The following is a 14,879-nucleotide window of genomic DNA, read 5'->3' as shown; positions in this document are numbered from 1 at the left end:
GGGCAGGAGGGGCTGTGGTGGGCGGGGTCTGGGGACAAGAGGGAGCCCTCCCCCTCCCCCCCGCCCCGCTCGGCAGCATCAGCATCTCGCCCCTCCCTCCTGTTTTGCTCCTTCATTCTCTCGCATCCGCGGAGGCAGCAGCTGCTTCTGCTGAGCTGCAATGAATGAGGCTCCCGCCCGGGGAGCCCGGAGCCTTGCCCGGCCGCCACGCCGCCTGGAACCGCCGGTGGGTCACCTCGGGAGGAGGCGCGGGCACTAGGCGGGCAGCCAGGCAGCCAGCTTGCCCGAGCGAAGGTAGGAGGCGAGGCCAGCCAGCCAGCCAGCCAGCCCCGCGCTCCAAAACAAGAGGGGAGGGCTGAAGATCTCCCCCCCCCCAGCCCAGCCCAGCCTTGCCCAGCGGCGGGATGCGCCAGGATGGGTGGCCCAGGGCGCTCCAGGGCTGCGGCGGGATGCCCGGAGCGGGTCACGCCTAGCCGCATCCATTGTGCCCAGCGAGGGGACCGCTAGCCGCCACCGCCGCAGCAGCCTCCTGTCAGCAGCGGTGCCAGTGTCGCAGCAGCAGCAGCAGCCCCAGGGAGGAGAAGCCCCCATGCCCAGCCCGCCCCCCTGACAGCCACAGGTCGAGGGGGAGCCCGCCAGGGGCAAGGGAGGCGCCATGGCCACCCGGCCGCCCAAGAGCAGCGAGGCCCTGAAGGTGGTGGTGCGCTGCCGGCCGATGCACCGGAAGGAGGAGGCGGCAGGCTACGAACGGATCCTGGACCTGGACGTCAAGCTGGGGCAGGTGACCATCCGGAACCCCAAGGCCTCCCCGGGGGAGCTGGCCAAGACCTTCACCTTCGACGCAGTCTACGACGCCAGCTCCAAGCAGGCCGACCTGTACGATGAGACCGTGCGCCCGCTGATCGACTCAGTGCTGCAGGGCTTCAACGGGACCATCTTCGCCTACGGGCAGACGGGCACGGGCAAGACCTACACCATGCAAGGCGCCTGGGCCGACCCGGAGAAGAGGGGCGTCATCCCAATCTCCTTTGAGCACATCTTCACCCACATCTCCCGCTCACAGAACCAGCAGTACCTGGTGAGGGCCTCCTACCTGGAGATCTACCAGGAGGAGATCCGGGATCTGCTGGCCAAGGACCAGAGCAAGAAGATGGAGCTGAAGGAGAACCCGGAGACTGGCGTCTACATCAAGGACCTTTCCTCCTTTGTGACCAAGAACGTCAAGGAGATTGAGCACGTCATGAACCTGGGCAACCAGGCACGCTCGGTCGGCAGCACCAACATGAACGAGTACAGCTCCCGCTCGCACGCCATCTTCGTCATCACGGTGGAGTGCAGCGAGGAGGGGCCCGACGGAGAGGACCACATCCGCGTGGGGAAGCTGAACCTGGTGGATCTGGCCGGGAGCGAGCGCCAGAGCAAGATGGGCACCCAGGGGGAGCGCCCCAAGGAGGCCTCCAAGATCAACCTGTCTCTCTCCGCCCTGGGCAACGTCATCTCGGCCCTGGTGGACGGCAAGAGCACCCACATCCCCTACCGGGACTCCAAGCTCACCCGCCTGCTGCAGGACTCCCTGGGCGGGAACGCCAAGACCATCATGGTGGCCACGCTGGGCCCGGCCTCGCACAGCTACGACGAGAGCCTCTCCACGCTGCGCTTCGCCAACAGGGCCAAGAACATCAAGAACAAGCCGCGGGTCAATGAGGACCCCAAGGACACACTCCTGCGGGAGTTCCAGGAGGAGATCACCCGACTGAAGGCCCAGCTGGAGAAGAGAGGGATGCTCAGCAAGAAGAGGAGGAGGAACAGCCGGAGGAAGAAGTCGGCCGGAGGGGAAGGGACCCCCGAGGCGGAGGATGGAGAGGAGGACGGGGGTCTGGAGAAGGACATGAAGAACTACCTGAAGGAGCAGGAGGAGAGGCTGGAGGAGGAGAAGGCAGCCATCCAGGACGACCACAGCCTGGTGAGCGAGGAGAAGCAGAAGCTGCTGCAGGAGAAGGAGAAGATGATCGAGGAGCTGCGGAAGGAGCAGGAGGCCACGCAACTCCTGGCCACAAAGTACAAGGTAAGGCTCGGCTGTTTCTAGGTGGCGCTTTGCACATGCATGCAGCGACTGCGCAGCCCCCACACCAGCCCTGCAAGGCTGGGCCTTGTGTGCATGGAATTGTAGAATGGTAGAGTTTGAAGGGACCCTACGAACCTCCTGCAATGCAGGGATCATAGCTGACAGACCCCTGCCCAGCCTCTGTTTAAGGCCACCTTTTGAGGGAGACCGTTCCACTGCTGAACATCTCTTGTTGTCAGAAGGTTCTTCCTCATGTTGAACCTACTCCATTGTCATTTTAACCCATTTGTTGGGGTCCTTCCTTCCAGAACAGGAGTAAACAAGCTTGCACTGTCTTCCATATCTGAAGATGGCTCTCATTTCATCTTTCAGTCTCCTCTTTTCCAGGCTAAACATACCCAGCTCCCTCAAGTGTATCCAGGCCCATTACTCAGATGAGCGAGCAGGGGGGTGGGACAAAGACTCTGCAAAGGACATCCAGGCTGTCTTCAAGGCCACATGCACGATGGTTGAAGGAAGGCAGCCCTTTGGCAGCCTTGCCCACTTCCCCTCCCAACGCTCTCCCTTCCATCGGAGGTGAAGCCGTGTTCTGGTTCCCAGTGCTGACTGTCCGTGGTCCTGGGGATGTTAACTATCTGAGGAATGGTGGGATCCTGCACCCGGCAGCTCCGGGGACCCGCGGCTCACGTTCCGCCTGCTGGGCCCTGCACCTGGGTGTCCGGCTTGCGCTGGCCGCAGTGGCGGCTGGGCCTGCTGCCTCGGTTTCTGCGCTGTCACGTCTGAGATTCCTTTGCAGGGGCTGTCAGAGGCTCCTCCATCTGGCCTCCTCGCAGTGGGAGTGGCTGAGCCGAGGGGGCAACAAAGCCCAGGAGGGGGTCCGGGGCTAATCAGCTCCCGCCACACAACAAAAGCAGCCGCGCAGAAACCGCCACATCCCTCCCCGTGTGGAGGTGACCTCCTGCGCACGCATTGGCCAGCCCGAGGCAGGAAGGGAGCCGGCTAAGAGGACCCCCCTGCCCGTCCAAGGGGGTCTCCTTTTGTCTCTCCAAGTGGCTGTTGACAGAAGCCACCGCCGCTGCCTCCCTGCCTGTGGCATCTTCTTTTCCCGCAGCCCCTCAATTTTGGCACCTAAACCCCCCCCTCCCAGATGGATACCCTGTGCAAATAAATGGGTCTGGGGTGCAGCTAGGGGCTCCTCTCCCCTGGACCTGCCTTTGGCTGTGGACATGCACAGTGTGACACCCTGAGTCAGCCACCCCCCCGCCCCCAGGGGTGGGTGGCAGGGAGGAGCCCCTCGTGGATGAGGGTGTGTCTCTGGCTTCCCAGCACTGTCCCCCCCAGCCCAAGACTTGGCCTCCAGCCCGCTCTGGTGACAGAGACCTGCCATGGGGCGCCGGCCACCGTGAGACAGGCTCTGTGCTGTCCTCTCTGGGGTGGCGCTGGAGGGCACAAGCCCAAGTTTACAGGGAGGTCCAGGAGAGAAGGCCGGGGTCTCAGCGGTCGGACTCCACTCCCGGAGAGCCCTGCTCTGACCCACTGAAGTGCCCCCCCTCTCCCAGAGAATACAAGGATCCAGTTCTGCAGAAACCCCACACAATTTCTTTCTTTTTAAATCATTTTTATTGATTTCCCAATAAAAAACATCCAATTAAATATCCAATCATAATACTTCAATGAAAATAAAAAAACTTAAATCAAAAAGATCAAATTATGGTCCTAATTATGTCTGTTAATTTCTCGGAGCGCCCCACAGTCTCTGAAGCGTATCTCCACATCTTAGTCCTGCTTCTCCTGAAACCCAGCACAATTTCGTGCTGATAGCAGCAGAGTCTGGGTCCCAGGCTGGCCTGCTCCCCCGCCCAAAACAAACGCAGCATTTTAAAAGTTGCTAGATCAGGGAGAGCCAGGCGGAGACACTTACCCTCAAGGAAGCTCACTGCGTGACCTTGCGCCGCTTGCTCTCGCCCAGGCTGGCCTACCTCAGGAGGCCGTTGTGAGGATAAAAGGTGTGGGTTTGTGTGAGACCCTTCCGCCTTCCCCATGCCTCCTTGGAGGGAGAGCAGCAATAATTAAAAGATGAATGTAGATCACATTCTCCTCCGAGAAATCCTATTCCACACCCCCGCTCTACCTCTTGTCTTCGGACGCGTGTGTAGGCCATGGCTTAATTTGATCATGTGAGCAGTCTTTAGCATATGCACCGCCGGGGTGCAAAGATCCACCCAGCACCCCAAATTTAGTTAATTTCGTGTGTGCGGCGCCTTTGGGAATGACAAGTGCCGTCGTTGAGTCTGAGAAGCGCTGCTGTTGTGAATGACAAGCGCTGGTGCATCGCGTCTTTGGTAAATAAGCGCACAAAGTCAAAAGTCCTTAAGTGAAACAGTAGGTATACATTTTGGTAATACCTAGGTATATATGTATTTTGTTTTTTTAAGCTTGATTATTTCATAACAGGAAGATAGTTAAGGGGACGCGGGTGGCACTGTGGGTTAAACCACAGAGCCTAGGGCTTGCCGATCAGAAGGTTGGCGGTTTGAATCCCTGTGACGGGGTGAGCGCCCGTTGCTCGGTCCCTGCTCCTGCCAACCTAGCAGTTCAAAAGCATGTCAAAGTGCAAGTAGATAAATAGGTACCGCTCCAGCGGGAAGGTAAACGGCGTTTCCGTGCGCTGCTCTGGTTCGCCAGAAGCAGCTTAGTCCTGCTGGCCACATGACCCGGAAGCTGTACGCTGGCTCCCTCGGCCAGTAAAGCGAGATGAGCGCCACAAGCCCAGAGTCGTCAGCGACTGGACCTAACGGCCAGGGGTCCCTTTACATTTGCCTTTTAGATAGTTAAGAGCTTAGGCGGCTTCAGCAACGAGTTACTGGAGCTCCCCAGAATTTGGCGCCCAGGTGCCCCACACCCCTTGCACCCTCAAGTAAAGACGGACCTGGATGTGACAGCCTCATAACAAAGAGGGTGTCTCCGAGCATGGGCAGAGTGTTTCCCCCTGGGCCCCCTTTGTGGACCGTCCACATGAGCTCTGCCTCGTTGGGACCCTGCCAGGTCTGTCCTCCCCTGTCTCCCCACAACTCCCAGGGGCTTGCCTGGGGGGCTCAGCCTGAACCAGAACAGAGCAGGAGCTCAGCCACACAACCTGCACCCAGGACTCAAAGCCTGTTCTCAGTCCTGGGGCCTAGGAGGCGGAATCATGCCTCTGAGCATGCGCAAACCACTGGCCCATCTTGGCCAAGTAACCACTGCAACGGACCTAGGACCTAGGCACACTTAATCGCGGCTTCTCTCTTCACACTCCCAGAAGCCCTACAGGATGAGGGTGAATTTAAGCGCGCACTGACTCCCTTGACAACCTCCACCCATTCCCTTAAGCAGGGAGAGTCACGATCCTGCTTCTCCAATCTCCTCTTTGCAAAAGGGTCTGTTGCATGACAGAAAAAAATCCCCTTGAATGCGACGTTTTTGAGGGCTGGAGAAACTTCCCTGAATCTTCGCTGGAGAGGGATTCCATTTGGCTCTGCTCACTGGTGTGGGGACAGTCCTCTCTGCACATGCCCAGAGGCACTCTCTTCTAGGTTCTTCTTGGGAGTCATCTTGGCACTGAAAGCTGAGCCCCTCTGTGGATTTGCGAGGGGAGAAGGCAGGGTGGGAGACAGGGTGGCACGCCTACTGAGGTAGAGCTCAGAGCACGTGCAGAGTGCAAAAACTGGCCCTCGATTAGGTCTGCCCTTGGGACCTTGGAGAGGGGCTAATGAGCCACAGCAAATCTTGGGGAAGCGAGTTCTGTGGCCAGTGGTCTTCCTTGCCAAAGCATTTCTCAGGTAGGAGGGTGGAAGTTTCCACTGGGACTGCGGCAGGGCAAAGGATTAGGCCTCACCCACTGTCAACACATCCGCATATTTCCAATATGAGTGCAAAGAGTGATATTTAGCCTGGAGAAGAGGAGGCTGAGAGGGGACAAGAGAGCCATCTTCACCTGTCTGAAGAGCTGCCCCATGGAAGAGGGAACAGGCTTGCTTTCTCCTGCTCCGGAGGGCAGGACTCGAACTCACAGCTCACAAGAAAGGAGATTCTGGTTGAACATCAGGGAGACCTTATTGGGGGCAAGAGCTGTCCGACAGTGGAACGGTGATGACCTCTCCTTCCTTGGAGGTCTTCAAGCAGAGGTTGGGTGGCTGCCTGTCAGGGATTGTTTTGGTGGGGTACAGAGTGGGGCCTTCCTTGCCACCAACATTTCACCTTGCGACATTCCCAGATCTCCTGCTATCCTGGAACCCATCTCTGGATCCTGGCAGCGGTTGCTCAGTGGTGAGAGACGCACCCTTTGCACATGCCCAGGGGCACTCTCTTGCTTGTAGTTTCTGGGCTCGGCCAGGCTCATCCTTGCTTCAGCTTCCAGAGGGAGCCTGCTGCATCCGGCTGACCCCTTGCAGCTGCACAGGAAGGGGGGCAGAGCCTGCATGAATGGCCCCCTCTGTCCGGCACTGTCGCTCCCCCCCCCCCCAGTGAACAAGGACAATGCCATTAGCGAGGGGCAGGCGTGGGTTGAGCCTTGGGAATCAAGGGCCCCCTTGTCTTTGGATGGCGATGGAGGCGGCTTTTCGAAGAGAAGGTTGGGAAGGGGGTCATGCAGGGAAACCAGTGGGGCTCCAACAGCCCTCCAGCTTCCCAGACCCCTATCTGGGCTGGTTGGGTGTGTCATCTTCACACACACCCCGCCATGGGAGCTGCCCTGTCTCAGCCCCCACGGTGTGGGGAGAAGCAGAGTAAGTGTGTTCAGAGTGTCGGACATGAGGGACCCGGGTTCGAATCACTGCTCAGCCATGGAGCTTACCTTGGGCTAGTCCCATACTTTTGGCCCTGCCCACCTCACAGGGTGGTTGTGGGCATTCAGTGAGGAAGGGGAGGACCAGGGGCTTCTGGGAGGCAAACGTGAGAGAGAAACACGGTGAATGAATGAATATTATGGGCTTCTCCTGGCAGGGGGAGATGGGGAGGGCTCATCTGCCCCCGCCCCCTGGACAGGAGGGTGAAGAGGCTGCCAGGAGCCCCAAGTGACCAGCTCCAAATATAGTTTAATGCCTCACAGAATTGTAGTCAGAGGGGACCCATAGGGCCATCTAGTCCAACCCCCTGCAGTGCATGTTTAGGAAGTCAATGATGCAGTGTCAAGCCAATGCCCCAAGGATTTCCATGTCAGGTGTGTCCCCCCCCCCCGGAAACATGTGTTTCCTCCTCCAACTATAATAATAATAATTTTATTTATACCCCGCCCTCCTCGGCCAGAGCCAGGCTCAGGGCGGCTAACACCAGTAAAATTACAGGAAAAACAAAACAGGAAAAAAAAATTAAAATACAGGTTAAAATGCAATTTAAAATGCAGCCTCGTTTAAAAAGTCAAAACCGTAAGGGGAGGGAAGCATAAGGGTCAGACCGAGTCCAGACCAAAGGCCAGGTGGAACAGCTCTGTCTTGCAGGCCCTGCGGAAAGATGTCACGTCCCGCAGGGCCCTGGTCTCTTGGGACAGAGCGTTCCACCAAGTCGGGGCCAGTGCTGAAAAGGCCCTGGCCCTAGTTGAGACCAATCTAACCTCCCTGTGGCCCAGGACCTTCAGGATGTTTTTATTTGAAGACCGTAAGGTCCTCTGTGGGGCATACCAGGAGAGGTGGTCCCGTAGGTACGAGGGTCCTAGGCCACATAGGGCTTTAAAGGTCAAAACCAGCACCTTAAACCTGACCCTGTACTCCACCAGGAGCCAGTGCAGCTGGTAAAGCACTGGATGAATGCAATCCCATGGCAGGGACCCCGTGAGGAGCCTCGCCAAGGCATTCTGCACCTGCTGGAGTTTCTGGGTCAGCTTCAAGGGCAGCCCTGCTTAATTAATTGCCCACCCTTCACCCTAAGGTCCTAGGAGAAGCCCCCGGGCCCAGTCCTTGAGACAGCCAATCCAGAGGCTCATTGGGGAGAAGGGGGGGGAATATAGATTTCACAAAGAAAACAAAGGTAACGGATCCAGGCCTTGCAGAGGATGGAACACTGAGTGCCTGACTCAGAGTAGGGCCACTTCTCTGGAGCTGCTGCCAACCTGGGCTGGGGAGGGAGGGAGGACAGGAGGCTTCTTCACGGGGAAGTGTGAAGGGGTTCCCTGGCTGGAGGAACGTGAATCCCCTGCTGCTCCCCTGGGGATGCTTGCTGCTCGCCGTAGGTGAGCTGATGAGAAGCCAGCTGTAAGCCTCTGTGGTGGGCAAAGCGGCCTCCGCAAAAGGCTGCCTTTCACAGGGGGAATGTTCAGGGGCAAAACAAAACAAGCGCAATGCGTTCCGCCGGCCTCCACAGTGCCGAGGACTCTGAAGGGCCAAGCGGTCGGGTGCCTGGAGCGACGAAGGTCCTTGCAAGCCAAAAATCCCCTTAACCTGGGACTGTGTTTTGCCACTGGCAGCTGCGCTCCAGGGTTATAGGCCAGTGGCTAAGTAGGGCGGAGCATGCAGGGGATGAACCCGGGTCCTTCGAATCATAGCGTTGGAATAGACCCCCAAGGGTCATCCAGTCCAACCCCGTCCAATGCTAGAGTCTCAGCTAGAGCATCCATGACAGACAGCCATCCAGCCTCTGCTTAAAAACCTCCCCTCCACACAGAGCAGGTTCTCTACTTGGAATAACAAGAGCTTGTCAGCAAAGAGTTTGAAAAATCAACAAATACTTTCTCTTTTCCCATAGCCTCTTTTCCCCCCATCTGTGGCTCAGGTGTTAAGATGTGTTTGTTTTCCATTTGCAGGATTTGTGGCACTGATGACAATGGTGTGCTTTTTATTTTGCAAAAAAGTGTGTGTGTGTGTGTGTGTGTGTGTGTGTGTGTGTATTCTTACTACCATGTTACGGAGAAATCATTTCTGAGCAGGGATCTTGAGAAACACCATTGTGAGAGGCGCCTGACCTAATTTTGACAGCGAATGGGGCGAGAGTCGTACTGGTAGGCTTCCTCCGGGAACGACTCTGTGAGGCTTGGGAGATGTGATTCTTCCTGGCAGAACAGTCTGGTGGAGGAGGCAGTGGTAGCATCCTGATAATGGCAGCGGGAAGGGGGAGAGGATGGGGGGGGGGGACAGTGCTGGGCAACAAAGCCCATCTCCTCCTCCCCCCCTCCATCTCGCTGACATTCAAACGGAAGGCTGTTGTTGTTGGACAGCTTTCGGCTCTGCTCATATTTTGCTCCCTCCTTCCTGCAAGGAAGCGTGCGCGGAGCGTTGCGGTTGTGGAGGAGCAGAGCGGAAGCGCAGGATGCTGTGGAGGGCATCATCCCAGCCAGGCCTCTTGAGAAGGTCAGCTTCTCTTTGGTGGGAAAGTGGGGCTTGAGAACCGAGAGCTGGTGTCAAGAAGAAGAAGAGTTTGGAGTTGATATCCCGCTTTATCACTACCCAAAGGAGTCTCAAAGCCGCTGACATTCCCCTTTCCCTTCCTCCCAGAGGAGGCAGGGCTGAGCCGGGTTCTCAGGTGGCCGAGGGCGTTTCCTGCCATCAGCAATGCTGGGAAGGAATAAGAACTGCAGAACAAATGGTGCAAGGGATGGCTCAGGTTGCAGAATTCACATTTCCCTTGCTCTGTTTTGTTTTGTGTACATGCAAGAGGTACATGCAGCCCCATGGAAGGAGCAACCTGAGAGCCCCATCGGTCAGGCCCACTGAGCCAAGATGCCTGGCCTGGCTAGCTGCTTCACAGAACCATAGAATTGGAAGATACCCCTAAGGGTCATCTAGTCCAACCCCGGCAATGCAGGAACCCCTGGCAGATGGTCCTCCAACCTCCTCTCTCTCTACTGTACCTTCCTCTCTGGCCCCCAGCGGCTGCTCTTAACGCACACTGATGGTGTGCAGTGTGGGTACATGATTGGCGGGGGGGGGGCAGGAGGATCTGTGGCCCTGCCTTGCAGTTCGTCCAGGCTGTCGGTACCATGCAAGTCCAGAGACCACAACATCAACACAGGGAGATCTTGGGGGCTGGAGAGTAGGAAGAAGCATTTGTCAACACGAGAGATCTTTGAGCAGAGCATCTCCGGAGGGAAAAGGTGGGAGGAGAACCTGTTGCCCGGCAACCGACTCCGCTGAGCATCATTGCAGGGAATTCTCTTCTCCAGAGCAAAGATCTGCAAGGCACCTCCTTTGGTGGCATTTAGGCAGGATCCGTTACCATAGCTCCCCATGTTCATCTTCGCCCCACAAAAGGGAGCTGTGGTGGTTGCTCTCTTGGCTTAGAATTCCCAAATCACAAGTTGGCAGTCATCTGCACCCCGACACACACACACACACACACCCCAGAGCCAGCTTCCTCCCTTCATGCCCAGAGTGGGCAGGAGACCAGGAGGTCTTCTTTTGTGATGCCACCCTCCATGCAGGACAACCTTGCTCCGCTGGCCGGTGGCCCATGGAAAGTTGATGTCCTGGACTGGCTGGATGCTGAGGAGTGGTGGGAGGGCACCAGTTGGGGAACCCCCAATAAAACCCCCAAAGGAAGAAGGCTCAGAGCCAGGGGGTTGGTGGTGGGGTGATATTGCCTGGTCAGAGGGAGCAGACTGGGAGGAGAAGGTGCCGGAAGCAGAAGAGGCAACAGGATTCAGTGAGCAGGAAGAGTCTGTAGCAGAGAGCAGTGCAGATTCAGAGGCAGCAGTTAAAGCAGGAGGCCAAGAGGCAGAAATCAGTCAGGCTGGTGAAGAAGCCAGGGGGTCTTCCCCTCCTGCTGCAACAAGCTCTCCTCCCAACTGGTCTCCCAAGACCAGGAGAGATATGAAGCAGGGGGAGCAAAGACAGAGACACGGGCATAGTCTCAGATTCCTTGGGAAGGGCCTGCGGTGGGGGAGGAGAGTGAGGCAGCTGAGGGAAGGCAGGGAACCTCAGTCCCCACTACTGCCCCATACGGGCAAGATCTCCTGGGATGAGCTGCTGTGCTCTAGGCCTGGCCTCCTGAGTAGACCTTGTTTCCATTAATAAAGAGTTGGCTCCACTTATGCCATGTGATTATTGCTGACCTGCTCCTGAAGGAGCATCTCCACCCCCATCATTCTGCCCAGACACTGGGATCCAGTGCCGAGGGCCTTCTGGTGGTTCCCTCACTGCAAGAAACAAAGCTACAGGGAACCAGGCAGAGGGCCTTCTCAGTGGTGGCACCCGCCCTGTGGAACTCCCTCCCACCAGATGTCAAAGAGATAAACAACTACTTGACATTAAAAAGACATCTGAAGGCAGTCCTGTTTAGGGAAGCTTTTAATGTGTGACATTTTAATGTATTTTTAATCTTTGTTGGAAGCCGCCCAGAGTGGCTGGGGATACCCAGTCAGATGGGTGGGGTACAAATAATAGATGATGATGATGGTAGAGTGGCCGGCCGGACTGATAGCTGCTTGCCTGCAGAGGGTCCTGGGCTCAGCCCCCACGGCGTCTCTGGGTTAAGGCTGGCCACCACCCCCTGCCCTGTCCGAAACCCTTGAGAGCTTCTGCTGACCAGTGTCCTAAGCGCTGCTGAGCTGGGTAGGCCCAGAACGGTCTGACCTGGCCTAAGGCCACTCCCTGCGTGGCAGTGCCGGTCGCCTCCCCTGCCTGGGTCTGGGGAGGTGGTGTCAATCAAAGGAGCTCTTTGGGCAGCCTCAGCTGCAAGGAAATGTCGGCAGCGCTTGCTTGCCTTGCCAGAGTATCCGAGCTGATGATGAGCTCAGACCCGGGGTCATTTCTGCCTGAAAGCAGGGAGTGCCCTTTGAAAGGCTGGAAGTAATTTTCCACAATGTTATCAGCATGATATGAAGAGGAGCTGGCGTAATAGGCGGAGAGCGACCCAAGGGCCTGTAATATCTGGGAAATTAATTCCACGCCGTCTCAGTTACGGCCGCGTCCTTTCGAGGGTGGCTGCTTTGTGAGCATGCAGCCCCTCTCCCATTTTTGCACACGGGCAACAGCGCAACGAGGTCACTCGTGTCGTAAGTTGCCCAAGGGTGCTGCGAAATCTCAAGGCAGGGCTGGCTGGCTGGCAGGGGAGTCTGCTGGCGCTGCTTGGAGCTCTCCACCATCCTACCTAATGATCCTAGTTTGCTTCAGGGAAGAGAAGTGTTCCCAAACTGCTTTAGATCCCTTCCTTGGTTCCATCAACTCATCCCCAGTCCCTGCGCCAGGGAAAGCATCATTCAGAATAGCATCATGCACCAAGGCAGATGGCAACACCCTGAAATTCAGAACGATGAATTCCACATGGATTCAAAATCCCGTTAAAACTATTTAGCTTAGTTAATTCAACAAAAGTGATGAACTTGATCCCGTGAAACCAGCTTTCCAAAGTCATTTCCCCCGTTTCCTCCTAGCACACCCCCAAGGTAATTCCATATAACACGCAGCCCTAGATATCAGGGAGAACTCTCTGATGGCAAGAGCTGCTTGGTCTATCAGGACAATAAAGCTTGTATAGCGTTGCTCCACTCTGAAGGATGCAAACAGAGAACAAAATATCTACAGATTAAGCTTCACTGAGCTAGATAATGCATCCAGAAAGGAATTGTGAAAGTGTCCTATATGCCAGGGAAAGAAAGACCTGCCAATGCAGTAACCAAAGTTGTTAACAGGGAGCAACTCATTGTGTGGTTGTTGTCCAGTTGTTTAGTTGCATCCGCCTCTTCGTGCCCCCTGGACCAGAGCACACCAGGCCCTCCTGTCTTCCACTGCCTCCCGCAGTTTGGTCAAACTCATGCTGGTAGCTTCGAGAACACACTCCCACCATCTCGTCCTCTGTCGTCCCCTTCTCCTTGTGCCCTCCATCTTTCCCAACATCAGGGTCTTTTCCAGGGAGTCTTCTCTTCTCCTGAGGTGGCCAAAGTCTTGGCGCCTCAGCTTCAGGATCTGTCCTTCCAGTGAGCACTCAGGGCTGATTTCCTTAAGAATGGAGAGGTTTGATCTTCTTGCAGTCTATGGGACTCTCAAGAGTCTCCTCCAGCACCATAATTCAAAAGCATCAATTCTCCGCGATCAGCCTTATTTATGGTCCAGCTCTCACTTCCATACATCACTACTGGGAAAACCAGAGCTTTAATTCGCTGTATATGTACATAAATTGCAAATGTGTTCTGCAATTGTTGGTATGGAAAGGGGGAGATGTTTGATATTTTCACCCCTCCCATTGCCAGAATCTCCTGATATGATGTTTTGAGAAAGGAGGGGGCAGAAACTGCTCTTGACTGATTGCCTGACTCTGTGTGTGGAGAGAGTCTTATCTATGTAGTGACTAGATGGCTGAGTGGGAGCTGTAACACTCATGCAAGCCAGTAGTTCGTTAGTTTGTAGTAGCTATTAGAAATAAAAGGAGTTATGCTTCACAGCTAGCTTCCGCGTTATTTATACTCCGCTGGGTCTGATGCTCACAATGCACAGTTGTGGGTCCAGTGCACTGGGACCTGTTTTCCAGGACTGAAAGGTCTCTGAAAGTGCTCCAGTCGCCTAGCCCAGTTGAGCCACGTCTCTGACATTGGTTGAAAGGAGTACTGACATGAACCTTGGTTCCATAAACTCACCCCCAGCGCCTGACCCACGGAAAGCATCATTCAGAATAGCATCATGCACCAAGGCAGATGGCAAAACCACAAAATTCAGAACGATGAATTCCACATGGATTCAAAATCCCGTTAAAACTATTTAGCTTAGTTAATTCAACAAAACTGATGAACTTGATCCCGTGAAACCAGCTTTCCAAAGTCATTTCCCCCATTGCCTCCTAACCCCCCCCCCAAGGCAATTCCATCACAGGCACCCCTAGATATTAGGCAGAACTTTCTGATGGCAAGAGGTGCTTGGCAGTGAACCAGGTGACCTCAGAAGGTGGTGGGTTCTCCTTCAGGGGAGGTTTTTAAACAGGTTGGATGGCTGCGATCCCTACATATCGGGGTTGGACTAGATGACCCTCAGGGTCCCTTCCAACTCTAAAATGCTGTGATTCTTTGGGTGGTCTGGCTGAGGATGCTTCTTTCAAGGGTGCTTCCTCCAATATATTCCAGGGGGAGAAGTGGGAATGGAAACAAAGCATGAGATAATGTTTTAAAAAGACAGAAAGGGAGGGGAACCCCAATTTATTGGTCCCTGTTTGATGGATGAAAAGCTTTCTCGAGTAATGGAAGACAAAGAGGAGTCCCTGACGGGGGCTGTTCGTCATCCCCTCCAGATGATCCCCAGACTACCAACCACAAGGCATCATTTAGCATTTAATATTGTCTGAGTCTCTCAATCTAGGAGGGAGGAGGGGAAGGAAGAGAGATGAGAAGATGAGAAATAGTCAGCCCTCTGTTGAACTGAGAAGCGTTTTTTGAAAAGCCCAGGATGCACTTCCACACCACAGAGAATGCTGAAACATGACCCCTGGATTGCACAAGGGCCATGTGGTCCAGTGGGTGGAGCACACCATTTGAATGCAGAGAGGTCCCAGGTTCACTCCCCCCACACCCCACACCCTGCCCCACACCCGTTTCTCTAGGGAGGACTGGGAAAAAACTCTTGCCGGAAATCCTGGAGAGCTCTTGAAATTCAGCGCAGGGAAGAAATCCTGTTCCATTTGCCTTCCCGACTCCTTGGCAGCTGGCCTTTGGAATTCTCACTTCTCCAGATTTTGTGATGTGGCTCCCGACCAGATAAGACAAAACCACACAGAAATGTGTGCAGCGGGGGGAAGGTGCGTAAAATGTGAACGGTGGTGACAATAACTGTAGATGCAATGGTGGTGTTAGCAAGCATTGCTTGCGAAAGCAAAAATGTGTCTGTCAGGGAAAAGGGCACACAAGGGGGCATGGCTCTGGAGGACG

The 14,879-nt window shown here is 55.5% G+C and overlaps 1 protein-coding gene across 2 annotated transcripts in view; it reads left to right on the top strand.

Moving 5' to 3' along the window:
• The first annotated feature begins 313 nt into the window (after positions 1–313).
• Positions 314–14,879, top strand: part of KIF3C (kinesin family member 3C) — a 41,670-nt gene continuing 27,104 nt past the window's right edge. Inside the window, exon 1 of one of the 2 annotated variants that reach the window (XM_081903952.1) lies at positions 314–2,065. In XM_081903952.1, the coding sequence (XP_081760078.1) occupies positions 656–2,065 (1,410 nt within the window). In that variant the 5' untranslated portion in view covers positions 314–655. The remainder of the gene's footprint in view (positions 2,066–14,879) is intronic. The other variant, XM_081903951.1, reaches the window with a different exon arrangement.

This window comes from Podarcis melisellensis (genome assembly GCF_964234715.1).
Source record: "Podarcis melisellensis genome assembly, chromosome: 3".
In the NCBI taxonomy this organism is placed as follows: domain Eukaryota; kingdom Metazoa; phylum Chordata; class Lepidosauria; order Squamata; family Lacertidae; genus Podarcis; species Podarcis melisellensis.
This window is presented reverse-complemented; position numbering and strand designations above follow the sequence as displayed.